This window comes from Arvicanthis niloticus, chromosome 3 (assembly GCF_011762505.2).
Source record: "Arvicanthis niloticus isolate mArvNil1 chromosome 3, mArvNil1.pat.X, whole genome shotgun sequence".
Lineage (NCBI taxonomy): Eukaryota > Metazoa > Chordata > Mammalia > Rodentia > Muridae > Arvicanthis > Arvicanthis niloticus.
In genome coordinates, this window is record NC_047660.1 from 64,867,261 (window position 1) to 64,887,335 (window position 20,075).

General features: G+C 46.8%; 1 protein-coding gene across 12 annotated transcripts in view; it reads left to right on the top strand.

Annotated features, from left to right (window-relative positions):
• The window catches only part of Slc7a7 (solute carrier family 7 member 7), a 47,862-nt gene extending 28,328 nt beyond the window's left edge, over positions 1-19,534 (top strand). For 11 of the 12 annotated variants that reach the window (XM_076931025.1, XM_076931021.1, XM_076931027.1 and 8 more), the window contains 7 exons: positions 10,779-10,904; positions 12,105-12,249; positions 15,502-15,625; positions 15,862-15,965; positions 16,236-16,332; positions 17,152-17,301; positions 18,704-19,534. In XM_076931025.1, coding sequence (XP_076787140.1) covers positions 10,779-10,904; positions 12,105-12,249; positions 15,502-15,625; positions 15,862-15,965; positions 16,236-16,332; positions 17,152-17,301; positions 18,704-18,997 — 1,040 coding nt within the window. In that variant the 3' untranslated portion in view covers positions 18,998-19,534. The remainder of the gene's footprint in view (positions 1-10,778; positions 10,905-12,104; positions 12,250-15,501; positions 15,626-15,861; positions 15,966-16,235; positions 16,333-17,151; positions 17,302-18,703) is intronic. The other variant, XM_076931022.1, reaches the window with a different exon arrangement.
• The last annotated feature ends 541 nt before the right edge of the window (positions 19,535-20,075 follow it).

Sequence of the window (20,075 nt, forward strand, 5' to 3'; positions counted from 1 at the left end):
TTCCATGTAGTAAGTAAGCTATATGGTGCGTGGTGATGCTGATCACTCATATGAGGAAGAGTAGGTTTGAGAGAACTTTGGGGATTAATTTTCAATATGTTGAGTTGGATGTGCCTGATGACATCCAGTAGTGATTTAAAAAAAAAAGATTTATTTATTTATTTTATTTTATATATGTGAGTGCACTGTCACTTTCTTCAGACACACCAGAAGAGGACATTAAATCCCATTCCAGATGGTTGTGAGCCATCATGTGGTTGCTGGGAATTGAACTCAGGACCTCTGGAAGAGCAGGCAGTGCTCTTAATCGCTGAGTCATCTCTCCAGCCCCAATAGTGATGTTTTCTTAAAGCTTTATTTTTTTTTATTTATCTGTATGTGTGTCTTAGTGAATGTATGCTACATAGTACACTCAGAGGCTGGAAGAGGGTCCCAGATCCCCTGGTGCTAGAATGACAGTTGTAAGCTGCCCAATGTGGGTGCTGGGATCTGTGCTCCAATCCTCTGGAAAGAGCAGCAAGTACTCAACTGCTGAGCTGTCTCTGTAGTCACTCATTGGCTGCTAATGCATTGTGGGAATTGTTATCATATAGTAATAGAAACCAAGGGCACAGAGGGCATGTCCTAGGGCCTGGGTGTAGAAAGGGAGGGCAAAGAACAGACTCTAAGATTACCAATGTTTGAGAGATCTCAGTTCTGCAAAGTGGTGACAAAGGAGAACCTGCTAAGAGGGGAGACAGAGAGGTGGCAATTGGGAGAGAGCGGTTTGAGAAATAACCAGCGAGCAGCAGTGTCTCATTTGCTAAGTGGCCAAGCTAGATAAGGATGAGTTACAGGGAGGCCAGTGGTGACTTCCCACGGGGTCTTTCTCCTAAGGCAATTTCAAGGCAGTGAGGTTGGAATTGGATTTCAGAACTATTTCACCAAGAAAAATCTACTCAGTGTTACTGAGAGCTTATTTCTGTGCTGCACCTAGGGGAGACAGATCCATTAAACGGTCTTTCTTTACGTAGCTCAAGGTAGATACATAAACCATTCCAAGCCACTGTAATATCGAGGAAAAGAGGGAGCACAGAGGAGCAGCATGCCAGGGCTGGTGCGTTCATACTCAAGGCAGTCTTTCTAGAAGAAATGGTTTATCATTTGGAATTAACAGATTCCAAGCAGGAGCTCAAGGAAACTTTGGTGTGACGGACGACAGGGGAGGGGAGACGCCAGACCATTGAAGGGAAGAGAGTGACAATATTCTGTCCCTGTCTGTCTCTGTCTCTCTCTTCAGATTCTCATTATGTAACACTGGCCGGCCTGGAACTGACTGTGTGTCTACACAGGCTGGCAGAGTTAAGATAAGCATCTGGAAGTCAGTGCCTGCCCCACCAGCCTTCTTCCAAGCCAGGATGCTCTGGCTACTGAGCATGGTTAGACATTGCTGCTCCTGCCTTGCCTAGTGTCACTCACTGCAAACTAGTTATTTTGGTTGACAGGACATGCCTCTAGTCAGCCTGCCACCAGCGTCAACCAGCAGCATTTACTGAGGGCTGTGAACAGGGCAAAGCATCTTTGCATGCCCCACACTTGGCCCTGCTGAACAGTATGTACTTAGGATCTTTAGTAGGTGTTGGCTTGCTGACTCTACAGAAGCTAGAACCCAAGAGTCAGCATCTTTGAGATGGGGTGCTTCATGCTGTAGACTCTCAAGGGTCCTGGCTGAGGCCTGAGGGCTGCTGTGGAAGCTGGGCAGATGGAAGGACAGACAGTTCAAGATCTGACAAGGCAGATGGTGGCCTGTGAAGGATTTCAGATCTCTGTGTGTGTCTGTCTGAGATCTTTGATCATATGTCCTCGTGCAGTTTTTCCTGACTAGAATGACTGACCTCATGTGCTTGTGGCTAATGAGGTGGAACAGCTGGGCCTCCAACTGACTTTTGCCCCTTGAGTTTCTTCTTGGAAGCTAGTTTCCTGTCTTTGGAAGTTTTCCAAGGATCCATCTTTAAGTTAGAGGTTAGGTCATGTCCCATAGTCACCTTAGCAATTGGGTGGGGGTGGGGGCATCAGAATTTAGGATTATTCCTAATATAGGATCAGTGCAAATCCCTCCCCAGAAGTGAAGGGGCACAGCTGTGTGAGTGAGGCTTTAGCCCATACAGCTCTTAGGGGTTCATTCCTGGTCCCTTTTCTCTGTTACCTTTGTCTCCCCTTCAGAAGTACCGAAGGAATGTTCTAGAGAAGGCAGGGAGAATTGCTTGGAACAGTGTGTCTGAATCTTGGCTGTACACTGAGATTATTAAGAGAATTAAAAAAAAATATATTATTATGTGCATGGGTGTTTTGCCTGCATGCATGTCTGTACTGCGTGTTCATTCCTAGTGCCCATGGAGGTCAGAAGAAGGTGCTGGGTCCCTGGAACTGAAGCTACAGATGGCTGTAAACTACCATGTGGGTGCTGGGAATCAAATCCTGTTCCTCTAGAAGAGCATCCAGTGTTCGTAAATGCTGAACCATCTCTGTAGTCACCCCTCCCCACCCCCTTTTGAGACAGGGTCTCACTATGTAGCCTTGACTGGCCTGAAACTTGCCATGTAGATCAGGCTAGCCTCAGACTCACAGAGATCGGCATGATGAAAGGCATTAGCCATCACTCTCATCCAAAGAATTAAAAACCCCAATCCCCAAAACATTTCTTACTTACTCCCTGCTTGGGGTATCGGAGCCACTCAGACAGACAAGCCTGTGGGAGGGCAAGACTTGAGGAAACCAAACAAATTATTGCTAAGGAGAGCTGGGGTCTCCTGTTACAGGGGATGGAAGAGCAGGTCTCAGTGTTGCCATGGTACCTGAGTTTTAACAACTTGGTGACAGCAGGGTTGCCCCAGAGGTTTTGACTTCAGTGCTGTGGGTGGCTCCAACTATGGCAATGTGCCATGGAGATGTAGGAGCTCAGGTAAGGTTCAGGCATGTTCTGCTCTAAGTCAGCCTGCATGTGATTATCTCTTGAGGTAATTACCCCAGTTAAATGCAAAGCAGCACCTTGCCTGACTGCTCTGGGAAACTCTGTTCCAACTTCCTGAATCAGAACTGCCTCGGAGCCTCCCAGCGGCCGGTGACTCTCAGACCTGCTCAGGCCTTGTGCCTGGCGTCTGAGGACTTGAACTGAACTGCTCAGCAAACACGAAAGATGTAGCTGCTTTCAAAAAAAATTACATTTTACTTACTTATTTATTGTGTGTGTGCATATGTGCCATGGTGTACCTGTGAAGGTCAAGGGGCAGCTTGTGGGAGTTGGTTCTCCATTTTTCACTATGTTGGTCCTGGGAATCAGACTTTGGTTGTCGGGCTTGGCTGTGAGCACCTTGATAACCAAGATAACCCACTGAGTCATCTCACCTGTTGTCTAGTTGCTTAGAAAGGGGATATACAAGCCATGTTCTTGCTTCCTTAGAGATGCCAGAGCCACGGGGTTTAAAGTGCTGACTGAATTCTAGGAAGGGCAGTGGGAGGGGTCTGACTCAGTGACCCATGGTCACTCTGAGTTTGCATCTTCTTCACCCATGACACGTGAGTCAGTGGAATGCTGTGACCCGGAACAAGACCTGGGAAGGCGGGGGTGGGGTGGGGTGGGGTGGGGGGAACATCAGAAAAGAAGAGTCAGTAAAAAGTTAAAGATATCTCTTGGACTTGCTTCTGGTGTCTGTGAGTGTAAGTCAGCAGCTTCTCTCTTTCTTGGAGGTACTTGGTTAGAGACAGACAGTGAAAGATTACACTTGGATGGATTTGTACACTGGTGTGCAATGTGAATCAGAGGTGGTTTGCATGCGGCTCACTGGTCAACAGTGCTTGCTGCTCTTGCACAGGACCAGCGTTTGGTTTCCTGCACTCTCGTTGGTGATCCTTCCCCTTCTGCCAAGGTCGAATTTGTATTCTTTGATTGCAATGAGAGGAAAAATTTCAGTACAAAATACTGAGACCTGCCCAAAGACTTTCACGTTCTTTTTTTTTTTTTTTAACTTTCTAAGTAATGTAATAAGAGATACCACTAAGCACCAGCAGCTCTCTGTCTGCATGCAGGAAGGCTGGTCTTTCATTGTTACTTATGAAATGTGGCCCATTTCTTAGAAGGGACACAGAGATGCCAGCCTCTTAATTTTGTCCTTACCTTAGGGAGAAGTGTTACTTAACACTTTTTCTCCCTCTCTGTAGCCCAGGCTGTCTTGGACTTGGCTCTGTGCTCTATAGACCAGGATGGCCTTGAATTTAGATATCTACCTCCTGGGTGCTGGGATAAAAGGTGTGTACCACCACTGCCCTACCAGACTCTTAGGCTTCCCTCCCTCCCTCCCTCTTTCCTTCCCTCCCTCCCTCCCTCCCTCTCCCCATCTCTACCTTCTCTCTCTCTCTCTCTCTCTCTCTCTCTCTCTCTCTCTCTCTCTCCTTCCTCCCTCCCTCCCTCCCTCCCTCCTTCCCTCCCTCTCAAATTTGAGACAGGGTATTATTATGTCCAATACTATGTAGACCAGCCTGGCCTCAAAACCAGAGGTTCACCAGTCTCTGCCTCCCCAGTGGTGTCATTAAAGGCCCACCCACACCACCACAACAATAAGGTCTGCTATTATAATGTAAACCATCTCCCAACAGTGCAGGAAAATCAGGGCTGGAGAGATGGCTCAGCAGTAAGAGCCCTTGCCACTCGCTCTTGTGCAGGTCCTGCATTTGAGTCACAGCACTCACAAGGAGTGGCTCACACACACCCGTAACTCTGGTCTCTGGCTTTCTTAGGCTTTCTGCACTCGTGTGGTATTCATGCAAACAAGCAAGCTAGAACAGATGCAGGACCAAGTTCTGGACTTGTGGTGTGTGGCACGCATTATCAGATTAGAAAAAGAGACAGGTTGCTTTCCTAATAAAGATTACAAAATATGTAACAAGTGGGGAAGGAAATGTGGGTTCCTTGGACATCTTTTGCTAGAACTAACTTCATTCTATTAGATATTGAACGCTATGAATTAAGAAAAGCATATTACGGAAAAATGCAACTCTATATTAATGCAAAAGCTATTCAAGCACTGTAAGTTGTTGTTGCTGTCATCCTATGAGATTACTGAAGCTTATCTGAGGCATCATTAACATTTAACTTGTAAAGGCTTCAGGATTAATCGCCACAGGATAAGGACTCACAGTTTGTTGATGAGACTTTAGACTATTTGAAGTAAACCTGGGCCTTTAATCCCAGCACTTGGGAGGCAGAGGCAAGTGGATTTCTGAGTTCGAGGCCAGCCTGGTCTACAGAGTTCCAGGACAACCAGGGCTACAAAGAGAAACATTGTCTCGAAAAACAAAACAAAAACAAAAAAACAAAAACAGTTATTTTAAGGGGAGGGGGGTGCTGGAGAGATGGCTCAGTGGTTAAGAGCACTAACTGCTCTTCCAAAGGTCTTTAGTTCAATTCCCAGCAACCACATGGTGGCTCACAATCATCTGTAAAGAGATCTGATGCCCTCTTCTGGTGTGTCTAGAAACAGCTACAGTGTACTCATATAAATAAAATAAATCTTAAAAAATTATGTATGTGTACCTGGATGTATGTATGTGTCATGTGCATGGAAGAGCCAGCAAAGATCAGAAAATTGTGTATGGTCCCTTAGAACTGGAGTTATGGGTAGTTAGTTGTGTGTGGTCCCCTGGAACTGGAGTTATGGGTAGTTAGTTATGTGACACTGTGTGACTGATGGGAACCAGACATGGGTCCTCTGCAAAAGCAGCAAGTACTCTTAACTGATCAGCCCCCATTTTTCCTTTTCAGAACAACCTGAGCTGGGTGTTTCCATTTTGTTCTAGAGCAGATTCTGGACCCTCATGGCAATGTCCTCCCCAGGGACCTCGAGTCTGCTGGGGTTGACATGTCCTGGAGTACCTCTTCAGGTTACAGGAGTGTCATCTTTGCAGCAGCTGCTTTTTCCCTCTGGAGTTAAAGCAGAGATAGAATGGCAGCTGGGTCAAGGTTAAAGGTCATTTTAGGCAATCCTCCCATGGACTTGGCTCAGTATTGGGTGGGGACTGAATTACCCCTAGGGTAGAAGGGCAGGTGTCTTTGCCTGTAGGCTAACTTGCATCCACCCCTAGAATTCTAACCCTACAATCCCCTTTTCTGACTCTGCTGCAGGAGGTGGGGCTTTGCTTCAAGAGCCATACATTTGGCTGGGCTTCGGGGACTCTGGTCAGCTGTATCTGTCAGGGGTGGGGACAAAGAGCCTCGTCAGCATTGAGGCTTGCCTTGTTCATTTCCTGTTCCCAGGGCCAGGCTCTCTGGGGGAAGCTGGGAGCTGTGCAAGGTGAGAACCAGCTCTCTTCAGCCAGTTCTCTCAGTGCTCCAGTCTCTTTGTACAGATTTTGCATTCAAATTGAGCCCCCCTCCTCCATGTTTAGTACAGAGAGTAGACCAGGACATGATGGTGGGTCTGTGGCTGAAAAATAAGCACAGTAGCAGAAGAACATCAGCGGCAACAGAAGGGATGAAGTGATCCCAGCAATAGGGATCAAAATGGCCGGGCGGTGGTGGTGCGCGCCTTTAATCCCAGCACTTGGGAGGCAGAGGCAGGCAGATTTCTGAGTTCGAGGCCAGCCTGGTCTACAGAGTGAGTTCCAGGCAGCCAGGGCTATACAGAGAAACCCTGTCTCAAAAAAAACCAACCAACCAACCAACCAAACAAACAAAACAACAAAAAAAATAGGGATCAAAATATCAACAACCTCTACATCAGCCATTTGTGAATCTGGGAGTTGTGACCCCGTTGTGTGTGTGTGTGTGTGTGTGTGTGTGTGTGTGTGTGTGTGTATGGTCTAATGACCCTTTCACAGGGGTCACATATCAAATATCCTGCGTAACATATATTTACAATATGATTCATAACAGTAGAAGAATTAAACTTGTGAAGTAGCAACGAGATAATTTTATGGTTGGGGAGATGGTCACCGTAACCTGAGGAACTGCATTAAAGGGCCGCAGCATTAGGAAGGTTGAGAACTGCCTCTCTGCACTCTCATGCCTGGGGTTCCTGTAAGGACAGGGTGAGAGTCAGCTGTCTGTTGTCTGTGCTCATGACCGTGAACAGAACCGAGACGAGCCCTGTGACACAGAGCTGCAGACTCTGCAAAGCAGAAACATTCCTTTATGTCTATTCCAGTTCCATGTTGTGACCTATGGTTACCCTGCTAGGTGGGGCCACCCTGGTGCATAGTAGGTCATTCAAAGAGACAACGTAGAAGTAGAAAGAGATGTCCTCAGTATGGCTACACTAGGAAGGGAAATGAACAAGTAAAGAGATTCAATAGATCCTAACATGAGGTTTAGGTTCAAATAGAGGGTAAGAGCTATGCACAGCTAAGCAGCCCCAGTAAGAGTGGTCCCGCCCACCCTGGCCCCTCATTGCCTTAGTTCTAACGAGCCTTGCAAAGTGATCTGAGAAGTTGCCAAGCTGTGTGAAATCTCTTTGAGTCGCAAGGTTCTCCTCCAACTGGCACCAGGCTTCATTCTTTTTCTTTTCCTAGCATGAGACTCCTAGGGAAATTCCAATTTCTTAAGGACCACTGTTTAATGGCCTGCTAGCCAGAAGTGGGGAGGGGCATAAGTTTCACTTTAGAATGTCTTCATTCTCGCAGGGGGTTCCTGTTCTAGGGGACATCACTCTCCTGAGCACATGGCAGCAACAGCAGCACATCTGTGCTTGGTGCTTCTAATGGAAACCTGGTTTGTGCTGCTGTGAAGAGTAGCCATTGCAGGACAAGGAGAGACAGGTTTCCTTGGTGGCATTTGAATAGCTCAGGATGGAAGTCCAGTGGATTGTAAGGGATGGATGACTGACTGAGGAAGACAGGCTTGTGGCGGGCAAGAGACAGTACAGTAGTGTTTTTAATGATTAACTCGGCACTGGGGAGGCCTGGAGTGATGGGTACATGTTTGCTCAGCTTTCTGATAAGGTTTGGTTGTTTACTGTTATGTCTATTAGGCACAAAGACGTGTACTTGAGTAGAGCCGGAAATTTCCTCAGGGAAAAAAAAAAAGTGGGTAATGCATAGAAAGGGAGCTGGAGAGTTGGCTCACTGGGCGAAGTGCCTGCTGCTCAAGAAAGGAGACCTGAGCTCAGCTCCTCAGTGCCTGCTTTAAAAGCCAGGCTGCTGAGTACTTGGGGAAATCGATGAGCTCCAGGTGCAGGGAGATTATCTCAAAAAAGTAAGGAGGACAAGCTGAGAAGATGGCTTAGCCAGTAAAGGTTCATGCCACCAAGTCCAAGTTTGACCCCTGAGCCCCACATGGCCGAAGGAGAGAATTGACGCCTACAAGTTGTCTTCTGACCTCCACATGTGCGCTGTGGCATGCACACTTACGTGGGAGTGACTGTAATAAAAGATAAGGTGGAGAGGTGATGGAGGAAAACACCTGACATTGGCTTCCAAGTGTGCCTGCAGGGGTGAGCACATGCCTGTGTGCCTGTAGGGGTGAGCACACACTCCTCATGTGTGTGCACTCACATACACACAGATACAGAAAGGTTAGAAGGAAGACTGGACCAGAGAAGATGGCTCATTCTCCCTGCTTCTTAGTGGAGTGGCCTCTGGGCCAGAGTGACAACAAGGCCAGGACCTAATAATTGTAGGAGGTCTGCGGCCCCTCAGGGTGTTTTCAGGACTCTTTAGTAAGGTTGCTTTCTTTCCTTCTGAGATGGGGTCTCTAGAGCCCAGGCTGGCTTGAGATTCACTATCTAATCCAAGGTGGCCTCAAATTAAGATTTGTAGGTGCATAAACTGATGACGTGAACTGCTCCGTAGTGTGGTTAAGGGGAAGGTGTTTATTGTAGACAAGAGAGACCAGCCAGAGGCATCTGAAAGAGTCCAGAACAGAGGGAGAAAGCTGCAGACCAGCCATGGCCAGCAGACTGGACTCAGGCGGGGCTATCTGAATAGATATCTGAATAGGGATAGCAGGGATAGAGAACAGAGAGAACAAAAAGCAAGAGCAGAGTGGGGTGGGGCTGGGGGGAGGGCAAGCAGAGTGAGACTAGCAGGGTTCTAAGGAGAGTGAGTACTTGGGGGAGTGAAGCCTGTGAACCTGAGGGAACTTAGGGTGGGGGGGGGGAAGCGAGGAGAGCTAGATGCCAGCATGGACTCGGACAGGTGTCTGTGATACTGAGGGAGCTTAGAGGCCAGTGTGCACATATGCTAGTAGGTACCACAGGTAGTCACTTGTATCTTCTGCTAGTGATGAAGGGAAAGACTCCTTTGGTAGAGGGGAGCTGGCTTTGCAGGGTCCTGAGGATGCTGGCTTTTATCTAAACTCCAGAAATCCTTCTCTAGTCCAGGTTGAGCCCATTTCTGGATATTTGGGTTGTGTTTTGGGGTTTAGGGAATTGGAGTCTCCTTTGGACCTAATACTAGGAGATCTTGTCCCAGTCTTCTGAGTGAGAGCCTGGACCACTGACCTTGGACTTGGTTGGAGTGGTTTCTTTTGCTTTGTTTTGGTTTTTGATTTTTAAAAAATTGTGTTGGTGGCCCGAATTGATCATTGGACTTCCCTTTCCTTACTGGCAAGGCCAGCTTTGCTCTGAGGGCCACTGTAGGGAGACTGAACAGTCACGTGCTCTGTGGGGCCGTCCAGTCGCTGAGCTAGAAGAAGCCGTACATTGATTCCCTATGGCATGGGGTGGGTGCAGGGTTGGGGGGTATGTAGATGCCTGCCTGCCTGCCTGCCTGCTGAAGAGGCTGCATAATGGGTCTCAGGGTTGTTGCCTCTGCCTTTCTTCCCTTCGAATCCCCGAGCTGCCAGTCACCCTTAGCATGTGAGGCTTCCCTTCTTGAATTTCTTCCCAAGTAACTTTTGGGCTAATGGATTTTCCTGAGATTACTGTGAAAGGATTTGAACCCAGGGTTTTCATGCATTGGAACACAGACTCTACCACTAAGCCACCCCCTCAGCTACTACTCAGATTTTTACGAAAGATATGGACTCTTTTTTCGAAGAATGTGTGTATTCATCTGCCACAGCACTTGGCAAGAGACTGTCACACCCTGCTGGGAACACTTACTCAGAGGATGATCTGTGAACTTTCCCTGAGTTCATCCAGGCAGAGGGATTGCCTCTAGGCCCGGGTTGAAGGACCTGAGGAGTGTTTATGGCTCATACTGATGCACTGTTCAGGCAGGGAAAGTGCCTTGCTCTCTGTCACCGGGAACTTGTTTTAGCTGCAGAAGTTTTACAAAGCACAAAACAAGTAGCTGGCTGGTGGGCAGGGGCCAGGAAGTTTGGTCTCTATTCTAATCCTTGGACACACATACTGACCTGCTGGCCTAGACACTGGGTAAATTACAGCAGGACTTGTCAGGGTTAATAACAACAGCATAGAGTCAGGATGTTGGGTTCTAGACCTCTGTGTGTGTGTGTGTTAGGAAGGAGAGAATGGTTTTAAAGAGCAAAGGACCAGAATACACCTGCAATCTGTACAACTCCCAGGTGCCTCCCACTTCTGTGACCAGGAATTTTGCTACCTTGTTCTGTGACTCTAGTTTAAGGAGCTAGGTCTTGGGAATATGGCAGTGTAAGCACAGGTGTTCAGCAAATGCCTTGCAGAGCTGAAGCTGAGGATATCTGGAGGCAAACTGGCACAGCCCAAACACATAGCTGACTACCTGATGGGGTTCAACTCCGTGAGTGCTGCTGGGAAAGTCTCTTGGCAATCTAAGACCCTCCACGTGCAGAGGGTGGGTCACGGTCAGTGTTATTTGTCTTTCAGGTCTCTTAACCTTCATTAACTGTGCCTATGTCAAGTGGGGAACCCTGGTCCAAGATATTTTCACCTACGCTAAAGTGTTGGCGCTGATTGCAGTCATCATTGCAGGCATTGTTAGACTTGGCCAGGGTAAGAAAAAAAAATAGCAACTAACTTTTATTAAACTTTCCTTTTTTTTTTTTCTTTTTCTTTGGAGTGTTGGGAGATGAAATCCAGAGTTCTGGGCCATGCTAGGCAAGCGGTATATCTCAGATCCATGCCTTCACTAGGAGTCTCTAAGTGACCTTATTTAAATCTCCAAATACCATATTTGGTAGGCACTATTACTCCTTTTATATAAGTGAGGAAACAGGCCATGAAATTGCCTCTCTTAAGCCAGGCAGAGCAGTACATACCTATAATCCCAGTACTTGGGAGATGGCACTAAGAGGCTCAGGGGTTAAGATCATCCTCGGCTACATAGAGAACAGGGGGCCAGCCTGGGACACAGAAGAGCCTACCTCAGAACAAAAACAAAAGCTGGGTGTGGTGGTTTATGCCCTATCCCAGCACTTGGAGGTAGAGTTGGGTGCATCTTTGCATTTGAGGCTAGCTTGATCTACATACTGAGTTCCAGCCAGGGCTACACAGTAAGACCCTATTTTAAAGCAAAACAACAAAGTCCCCAAATGGATCATCCAGGTTGACCATCTTGCTCAAGTTCCCAGTGGTTAAGTGAAACTTGTGCCCTGGCAGACACTCCAAAGCCTGTCCTTCTCCTTCCACTGTGCTGCCTCCCACAGGAAACTGATCTTGGCAAGGGGGCTGACAGCTGTGCCCTGGGGATTGGCTCTCACAGTTTGCTGGGCCTAGTGCTATTGCTCAGGCGCTTCTGCTCTTGGAAGTGAGCAGTCAGAGATGCACTCGTTGACATCTCTCCTACCTGGTTTCCAGGTCTCAAGCCTACCCAACATTTCCTGTTGACTTGGGCATATTGAACCCTGTCTCTTCTCTCCTCTTCTCATGTTATCCCTGACTAGTGTTAGACAATGGGTAGGACTCAGGCAGCCTGCAGTGCAGAGCAGAACGCCACCTCAGTTTCTAGCCCTCTTGGGCTCCGTGGTAGTTTCTTTTTCTAGACAGTCTCTTAGTTAGTTCTTCCTGTCATGACTGCATCCGTGGTTCCCTGCACCTCGACCCTCTGTAGATGCCTTTCTTCTGTCCCCGGCCTCCATGGCACCCTTACCACCATTTCTTTGCTGTGGTTTCCATGTGCGTTCTCTCCTTTCAGGATTAGCTGAAGTAGGAGTGGGCCATTAAACCTTGTCTTCTGTTGTTCTCACCTTCCAGGAGCCACAACTAACTTTGAGAACTCCTTTGAGGGCTCATCGTTTGCTATGGGTGACATTGCTCTGGCACTGTACTCAGCTTTGTTCTCCTACTCGGGCTGGGACACACTTAACTATGTCACCGAAGAGATCAGGAATCCTGAGAGGTAGGTACTTCAGCGCCGCCTGTCCACACCAGGGCTAGCCACCGTGTCCTGAGCTTCGCCATGCCAGGCTGCATGCCTTCTCACCTTTGGGATTCATTTCATCGACCTGAATCTTAACAGATTTAAGACCTAGAGATATAACATGTCCATGGTTGCAGTAATTATGTTAAGATGTGCACTTTCTTGCACATGTTTTATAAATCCTTTTAGAAAAGTTTGTACATGCACTCATTTCTACCTAAAATAAAGCAGGTTATACTTTGTGCTTAAATATGCCTTTAGACACCCAAGGTCCTTGCCAGCTACTTAGGAGGGTGAAGCAAGAGGATTGCTTTTACTTCCAGATTTGTAAACTAATCTGAGGAACAGAGATAATCTCATAAAGCCCTTTCTGTCTTCAGACCTTCACTCACCCTTACTCCCACACAGATAATTTTAAGTCATAGAACTAATGTCTATAGAACTACTTCCATTTCCCTTTTGGGCCCTTTCCCTTTGTCCTGATTCTTGCCAATAGTGTGGAACTGTTCCAGCCATTCACTGGATTGCCTCACCTTTATTGCTCTGAACTGTCCTCTAGTCGCACGGATGAGGAACTTTGGGTGGTGAGTCACGGGCAGGTCTTAGGGTCTGTCTTCTTTCTTTGGCAGATTCCTCTTTTCTTCTTTCTTTCTTTCTTTCTTTCTTTCTTTCTTTCTTTCTTTCTTTCTTTCTTTCTTTCTTTCTTTCTTTCTTGTAGCCATAAACTTGCTGTTCTATTTTCTTCCTTTGTTTTGTTTTGAGACAAACTCTGGTGGTGTAGCCCTGGCTGGTCTGGAACTCACTATGTAGTCCATACTGGCCTCAAAAATCACAGAGATCCAGTTCTCTTTGCCTCCTGAGTGCTGGATCAATGGCCTCCACCGCCATGCTTGGCCATTCTTCATTTTCTTTACTAAAACCCCCTTTCCCCTTCCTTTCTGTGATAGTATCTCACTATGCATGCAGTCCATGTCGGCCTGGAATCTGTAACCTTCCTGACAATGCCCAGCTTGCCTGGTGCTTTTGTGTGTGTGTGCCTGAGGTGTGTGCACACATGCTTGTGAAAACCACTTTGGTGTTATTCCTCAGGGACTGTGTACTTTAAGAAAATGTATTTATTTTATACGTGTGTGTGTGTGTGTGTGTGTGTGTGTGTGTGTGTGCCTGAGTGCATGGCTGTGCATTAGACAGCTGTGAGCCACTAATGTGCATGCTAGGAACAAAATCTGGGTCCTCTGAAGGAACTTGTATTTGTAACAGCTGAACCATTTCTCCAGCTCCCATCTCTTTTGTTTGTTTTGGAGACTGATCCTTCACTGGCTTGGAGCTTGCTAATTAGGCTAGGCTGGTTGGCTATGGAACTCTAGGGTCCCTTTGTTTCCACCTCTCTAATTCTGGGATTACAAGTGCATTCTGTCCTCCACAAAGCACCAACATTTCAATGTGGGCTCTGAGGTCAAACCCAGGCCCTTCTTGCACGGCAAGCAAGCACCTTCATCAGCTGAGCCATTTCCCTAGCCCTTGCCTGCTTCTGTAATATAACATTAACGGGGTGGAATTACAGGATCTCCATGGCCTTTCCTGGCTCTAAAAGATTATGATTCTAGAAACTAAGATTTGCCAGGAAATAGTTTCCCTAAATTATAACAGTTCTCATCTTAGTTAGCTTTTGGCTTTGAAATATGAGAAACTTTTCTGGTATACAGCTGCTGGCCCTGTGACCAAGGAGCAGGGGTACTGGAAGTGACTGGAGACTGAGTAGTGTGCTTCCACCTACTGGGGAGAAGCGGAATGACTGGATAATTTGCAGCCCTGCCTCATGGTGAAGGTTTGAAATCCAACCACTCTGGAGGCTGAGGCAGGAGCATCACAAGTTCAAAGCCAAGTACAGAGTGAATTCAAGGCTTCTTGGAACAACTTACTGAGACCTTATCAACATTAACAGAGGGTTTGGGGCAGGGCTCATGGTAGAACGTTTGTTAGCATGATCAAGGCTTTAGAGCAGTGGTTCTCAACCTTCTTACCGCTACAACCCTTTAATACAGTTCCTCATGTTGTGGTGACCCCTAACCATAGTTATTTTGGTTGCTACTTCATAACTGTAGTTTTGCTGTTATAAATTGTAATGTAAATGTCTGATATGTAGGATGGGGTCAAGACACACAGGTTGAACCACTGCAAATGTGTCCTTGATCCCAGATTTAATTCTCATTACCAGAAAGACAGACAGACCCCATATTTGTTCCTCTCTTCTTTTGGCATTTATACAGACAGTGATCTTTTTGCACTTGAGAGACCCTAAGGGGTCTTTGTGCCTTTTTTATGGCTGCGTTAGGATGGCACCTGGAATTCTCTGAAATGACTTCCTTGTTTGGATGCACACACTGTTCTTTCTACTGAAGAAGTGAGATTCCACAATCTGCCTCTCTAGTTTCTTCTGTTTCTTACCTTGAAGATACACTTGCAGGGCTCAGAGACAGCATCCTCACCTGACCACTGGTTGTAGAAAGGAATCTCACCCACTTCCTGTTATGCTGGAACATAATGTAGCCCTAGTTGGCCCCCTCTTTTGTTGTTGTCTTCCAGGGGTGCTGGCGATTGGGCCTAGGACCCTTGGGCATGCTAGACAAGTACTTTACACTAAGTTCTGTCTTCAGCCCTGCTTTACTTTTTATTTTTAGAATTGTTTTAAAATTTTTGTGTGGGTGTTTTTTTCTGCATATATGCATGCCCAGTGTTTTCAGAGGCCAGAAGAGGGCTTCAAGTCTTCTGGAATTGGAGTTACAGACCACTGTGAGCTACCACATGGGTGCTGGGAACTGAACCCAGGTCTTCTGCAAGAGCAACAGATGCTTTTAATACTAAGCCATCTCTAGCTTGTTTCTACTTGAGAAGGTTTCACTGAATTGTCCCCGAAGGTCTTGAACTCAGGATCCTCCTACCATACGTAGCCTTCAGAGTGTCGGGGACAACAAGCAAGAGCTACTACATGCAGCGTCACCTCCTCCACCTAACTTTTGTAATGGAGTATTTCTCCCCCTAATACTTTTTAGTTTTTAAGGGTTTAGTTAGAGCTTACGCCAATACTTCGAGGCAACCTCAAAGGCAAAGGACTTGGGAACCACAGCTGTCTGATTCCCTAGAGAGGATGGCATGGCAGACCTAAGGACAAGAGGTAGGGACATAATGGGGGAACTGACAGATCCTTTTTTTCTTTCTGTTTGGCTGTAGGAACTTGCCCCTCTCCATCGGCATTTCCATGCCCATTGTCACCATCATCTACCTCTTGACCAATGTGGCCTATTACAGTGTGCTAGACATAAAGGACATCTTGGCCAGTGATGCTGTTGCCGTGGTAAAGGATTTTCACTAGCAGGTTGAGGGTGTGTGTGGGCTCCTCAATCTATTCCAATTCGCTCAGTCCTGGGAAGGAAGTAGACAGCCTGATAAGAGCACAAGGATACTGGACTTTCAAGAAGGTCCCGTTTCCTTCACTGTGGAAGGGACTGGATTCCTGAGGACTTTGGGCATATGTCTGTGCATGCCTTTTATCCCTGTTAGGATCTGCTAATGACTTCTCCTTTTTCTCAGACCTTCGCAGATCAGATTTTTGGAATATTCAACTGGACAATTCCATTAGCAGTTGCATTATCTTGCTTTGGTGGCCTCAACGCTTCCATCGTGGCTGCTTCTAGGTATGACTCTCACTTTTTGCTCATAAGGCGGGTATCATGAATAGTTTTGGCAGAGACAGTTAAACTTCTAGGACTGGGATTTCAGTTGCCAGGATTTCCCCTCCCTTTCTTCTTGTTCCCATTAGCCACCCCCAGTTCTAAGCCCCACACTAAACTCTCTTCTCTGTTATTCAGACCCTCTGAAGGGATAAGAGGGGAATGATGTAGCAGGTGACCCAGGCTGCCCTAAGTGCCCCACAGTTTTGTCAGCTTCTTATTGTATCTCAACAGGCTTTTATTTGTGGGCTCGAGAGAAGGTCACCTCCCTGATGCCATCTGTATGATTCATGTTGAACGGTTCACACCAGTGCCTTCTCTACTCTTCAATGTGAGTGATCTCAGGGATGAGACTGATAGCCAGATCGTGGGGGACTTGCTAGTACTAGATGAGGCTGGTCTAGGTTCCTGAAAGCCATAAAGAGGGTTCTGGTCTGTAAACTACTGATGCACCGTGCTATCTGCGGATGGAGTTTCTAAGACTCAAACTTCTGTGAAAAGTGCCAACTGCATGTGGTCTAAGAGGAGACACAGGCTACACTGTAATGTAACAGCCATGACTGTGTGATGCATTCTTTAAAAGAAAAAGAAGTTGGCTGACAAAAAATATGTTGGAGGAGGGCATTTTTAAGGTGGAGTATGAAGGTTAGGATTGTGGAGATGGGTTCTAGGTAAGGTAGCATCACAAATCCTGCGATAAAGCTTTGTGGAGTTGGGTCATAGAAGTAGAAGTGTTAGTTGGAGAGACTACAGGGTGTTGCCTAAGACTTCTGCCTAAGACACTTAAAGTGTTAGGGTTAATTTGGCAAGGGTTTGAAGAATGCACTAAAAATGTAGTTGAGAGGCAAGTATCTTCTTTGTTGTTTGGGACAGGGTTTCTCTGTGTAGTCCTGGCTGTCCTGGAGCTTGCTCTGTAGACCAGGCTGGCCTCGAACTCAGAGATCCACCTGCCTCTGCCTCCCGAGTGCTGGGCTTAAAGGCGTGCGCCACCACCGCCCGGCAGCAATCTTTTAGTAGAGAGGGGTACAGTACCCAGAGTGCTCCAGGGGTGGGGGCAGCAGGCCTACCTGCAGACTGTGAAGTTGTGACCTGGGAGGGATTGAATAGGAGGGACGCCTGAGAGGTGCTGACTTTGGACTTGCACCAACAGGGTATCTTGGCACTGTTCTACTTGTGTGTGGAGGACATCTTCCAGCTCATTAACTACTATAGCTTCAGCTACTGGTTCTTTGTGGGCCTTTCTATTGTGGGTCAGCTTTACCTACGCTGGAAGGAACCGGACCGGCCTCGCCCTCTCAAGGTAATCCATTCTCCTTACCGACCTTTGCTCTATTTAGTGCAGCTAGTGCTGCCACCGCAGGGATCTTACAAGAAATTTCCCTTTCCTTAGGCCAGGCATAGTAGCACTTATCTGCAATTTCAAAAGTAAGGGTTGGGGCTGATAGCTCAGTGGTTAAGAGCACTGATTGCTCTTCCAGAGTCCTGAGTTCAATTCCCAGCAACTGCTTGGTGGCTCACAACCATCTGTAATGGGATTGATGCCCTCTTCTGGTGTGTCTGAAGAGAGTGACAGTGTACTCACATATATAAAATAAATAAATCTTAAAAAAAACAAACCAAAAAACCAACAACTCCCTCCTCCCCCCAATCAAAATCAAACATCAAGTGTTTGGGGCTAGAGAGAACTGGCTCAGCAGTTAAGAGCACTGGTTGTCCTCCCATGAGACTTGGGTTCAGTTTAGAGAAAAGACATGGCAGCTCACACCTGTCTGTGAATCCAGTTCCAGGGCTTCTGTCACCCTCACACATGCAGTCAAAACACTAATGAACATTAAAAAAGAAAAGAAAAGAAAAAAACAAAAAAAACACACACAGACTTTTTTTTTTTTAAATAGAAAATAATCTGAAGGGTTGGGCTGGAGACATGGCTCAGTGGTTAAGAGTACTTGATTTTACAAAGAACCTGGCTTTTATTCTCAGCACTCACATGGTGCGGCTCACAACCATCTAACCCCAGTTCCAAGGGATCCAATACCCTCTCTGGCTTCTCATGCAGCAAAACATGCATTAAAAACAAACAAACAAACCCCAAAATACCACTCTGAAACAACAAAACCCAAGGGCTAGGAAGTCATACATGGTAGCACATGCCTGTCACCCCAGCTTTTGGGAGGTAAAGGCATGAAGACCAGTTGTAAATGGCCAGGCTAGGCTATGAGACACTATGTTTGTTTTTTTCTTTAATAAAAAAAATGAAAATCTAACATCCTGCCCCGACCCAAACAAACCCCAAGGAGGCTACAGCTCAGTGGTGGAACACTTGTCTAGCATACACAAGGCCTTGGGTTGGATCTTGAGCACTGTCTCATCCTAATGCCCAGCACCCCCGCAAAAACCCAATAAACAATGCTAAGGCTTGGTGGCAGCTGCATGCAGACAATGGGAAGGTGGTACGTGCGATACCAATGTTTTCTGTTTCTAAGCCCTTCAGTGCTTTTATCTTTATGGGATAAGGGCTTTTGGTTGTAAGCAATCCTGAGTTAGCTGGGTGTAGGGACCAATCAGTGCCTACAACCCCAGCACTCAGGCTGAGGCAGGCTTATGAGTTTTGGGCTAGCTCGGGCTACAAAGTGACACTATCTTGAAATAACAAGCAGCAAACAAAACCATGCTGAGCTAACTCTGTTTCCTCTGTGTCTTAGCTCAGCCTTTTCTTTCCCATCATCTTCTGCCTCTGTACCATCTTCCTGGTGGCTGTTCCACTTTACAGTGATACCATCAACTCCCTCATCGGCATTGGCATCGCACTCTCGGGCTTACCCTTCTACTTCTTCATCATCAGAGTGCCGGAGCACAAACGACCTCTGTGCCTTCGCAGGATTGTAGGTAAGCTTGGCATCTCCAGTTGGGTCAGCTACCCGAATAGACTGGTTTTTGCCTTTTTCTGCAAACCTTATCACAGCTGGTTCCTGTTATTAACCATATGGCTTAACTGAATCACTCCTTTCTGGAGCAGTCCCCTTTGGGGGCCTGAACTCAGCCTCCTGAACCTGATCCCAGTTTTAATTTAGGTTTCTCTTTGTAGCCTCTACCACACGGTACCTCCAGATCCTCTGTATGTCAGTTGCTGCGGAAATGGACTTGGAAGATGGAGAGTTGCCCAAACAAGATACCAAGTCTAAATAGAGCAGGGGATTCTGAGCTGTGGACAGGTGTTTCTTACCTCCCATTGGCCAGAACGTCTGGAGGCCCCACCCAGGAGCCCAGGCTTGGCAGCTTCAACTCTGAACTTGCTTTTGAGGGATGAAGAGTAATTTATTTGTTTTGCTACGTGTTGTCTCAGACTTCATAAATGGACAATGCAGACTGTGGCAGGAAGCAGGCCATTTCTGGGGCTTGGTTCTGGCAGCACCTGGGTGTGCCTACCCACTCCTCTTTTCTTTTACAAGGGCCAACAATGCTCCAAACTTGTCTCCTTTAGAGGGACACAAAACTGTCACAGATGCAAAACAATAAAAAGGTTATATTCCTAAGGTCTGAGTGGCTTTATTCTACTTAGTGACTCTGGGATATTCGTGCGGTTCAAAAATAGACATGGAAACTAAAAGATTCAATTCCTCCCTCCAAAACCAGCTGCCAAAGGTAATAAAACTGGTTTCTACAAACACAACAAAACTGTTGTGTTAAAATGTCATGAATGTGAAAAGCTAGTGCATAAACTCTTCAGCTTCTTTTTAAAGTATGGCGCATGTACAGAGGCCAGAGGAGGGTGTCAAGTGTCCTGCTCTATCACGTCTACCTTTATATTCTGAGACAGGATCTCACACTGAACCTGGAGCTAGGCTGATGGCCAGCAAGCCAGGTGGCCCTTCTGTCTTCACACCCCACAGCACTGGGGTCACAGGCATAAAAGCAGGACCATGCTCAGCTTTTCACATGAGTGCTAGGGATTTGAACTCTTATCTGCTGATCCACTTTTCCCCAGACCCCCTTCATTCTTCTAAATCATCACTAAGAATTTCAGCATATCTGCTTCTTAATGAAATTGTAAAAGTAACTGTAGGGGTCAAGAAA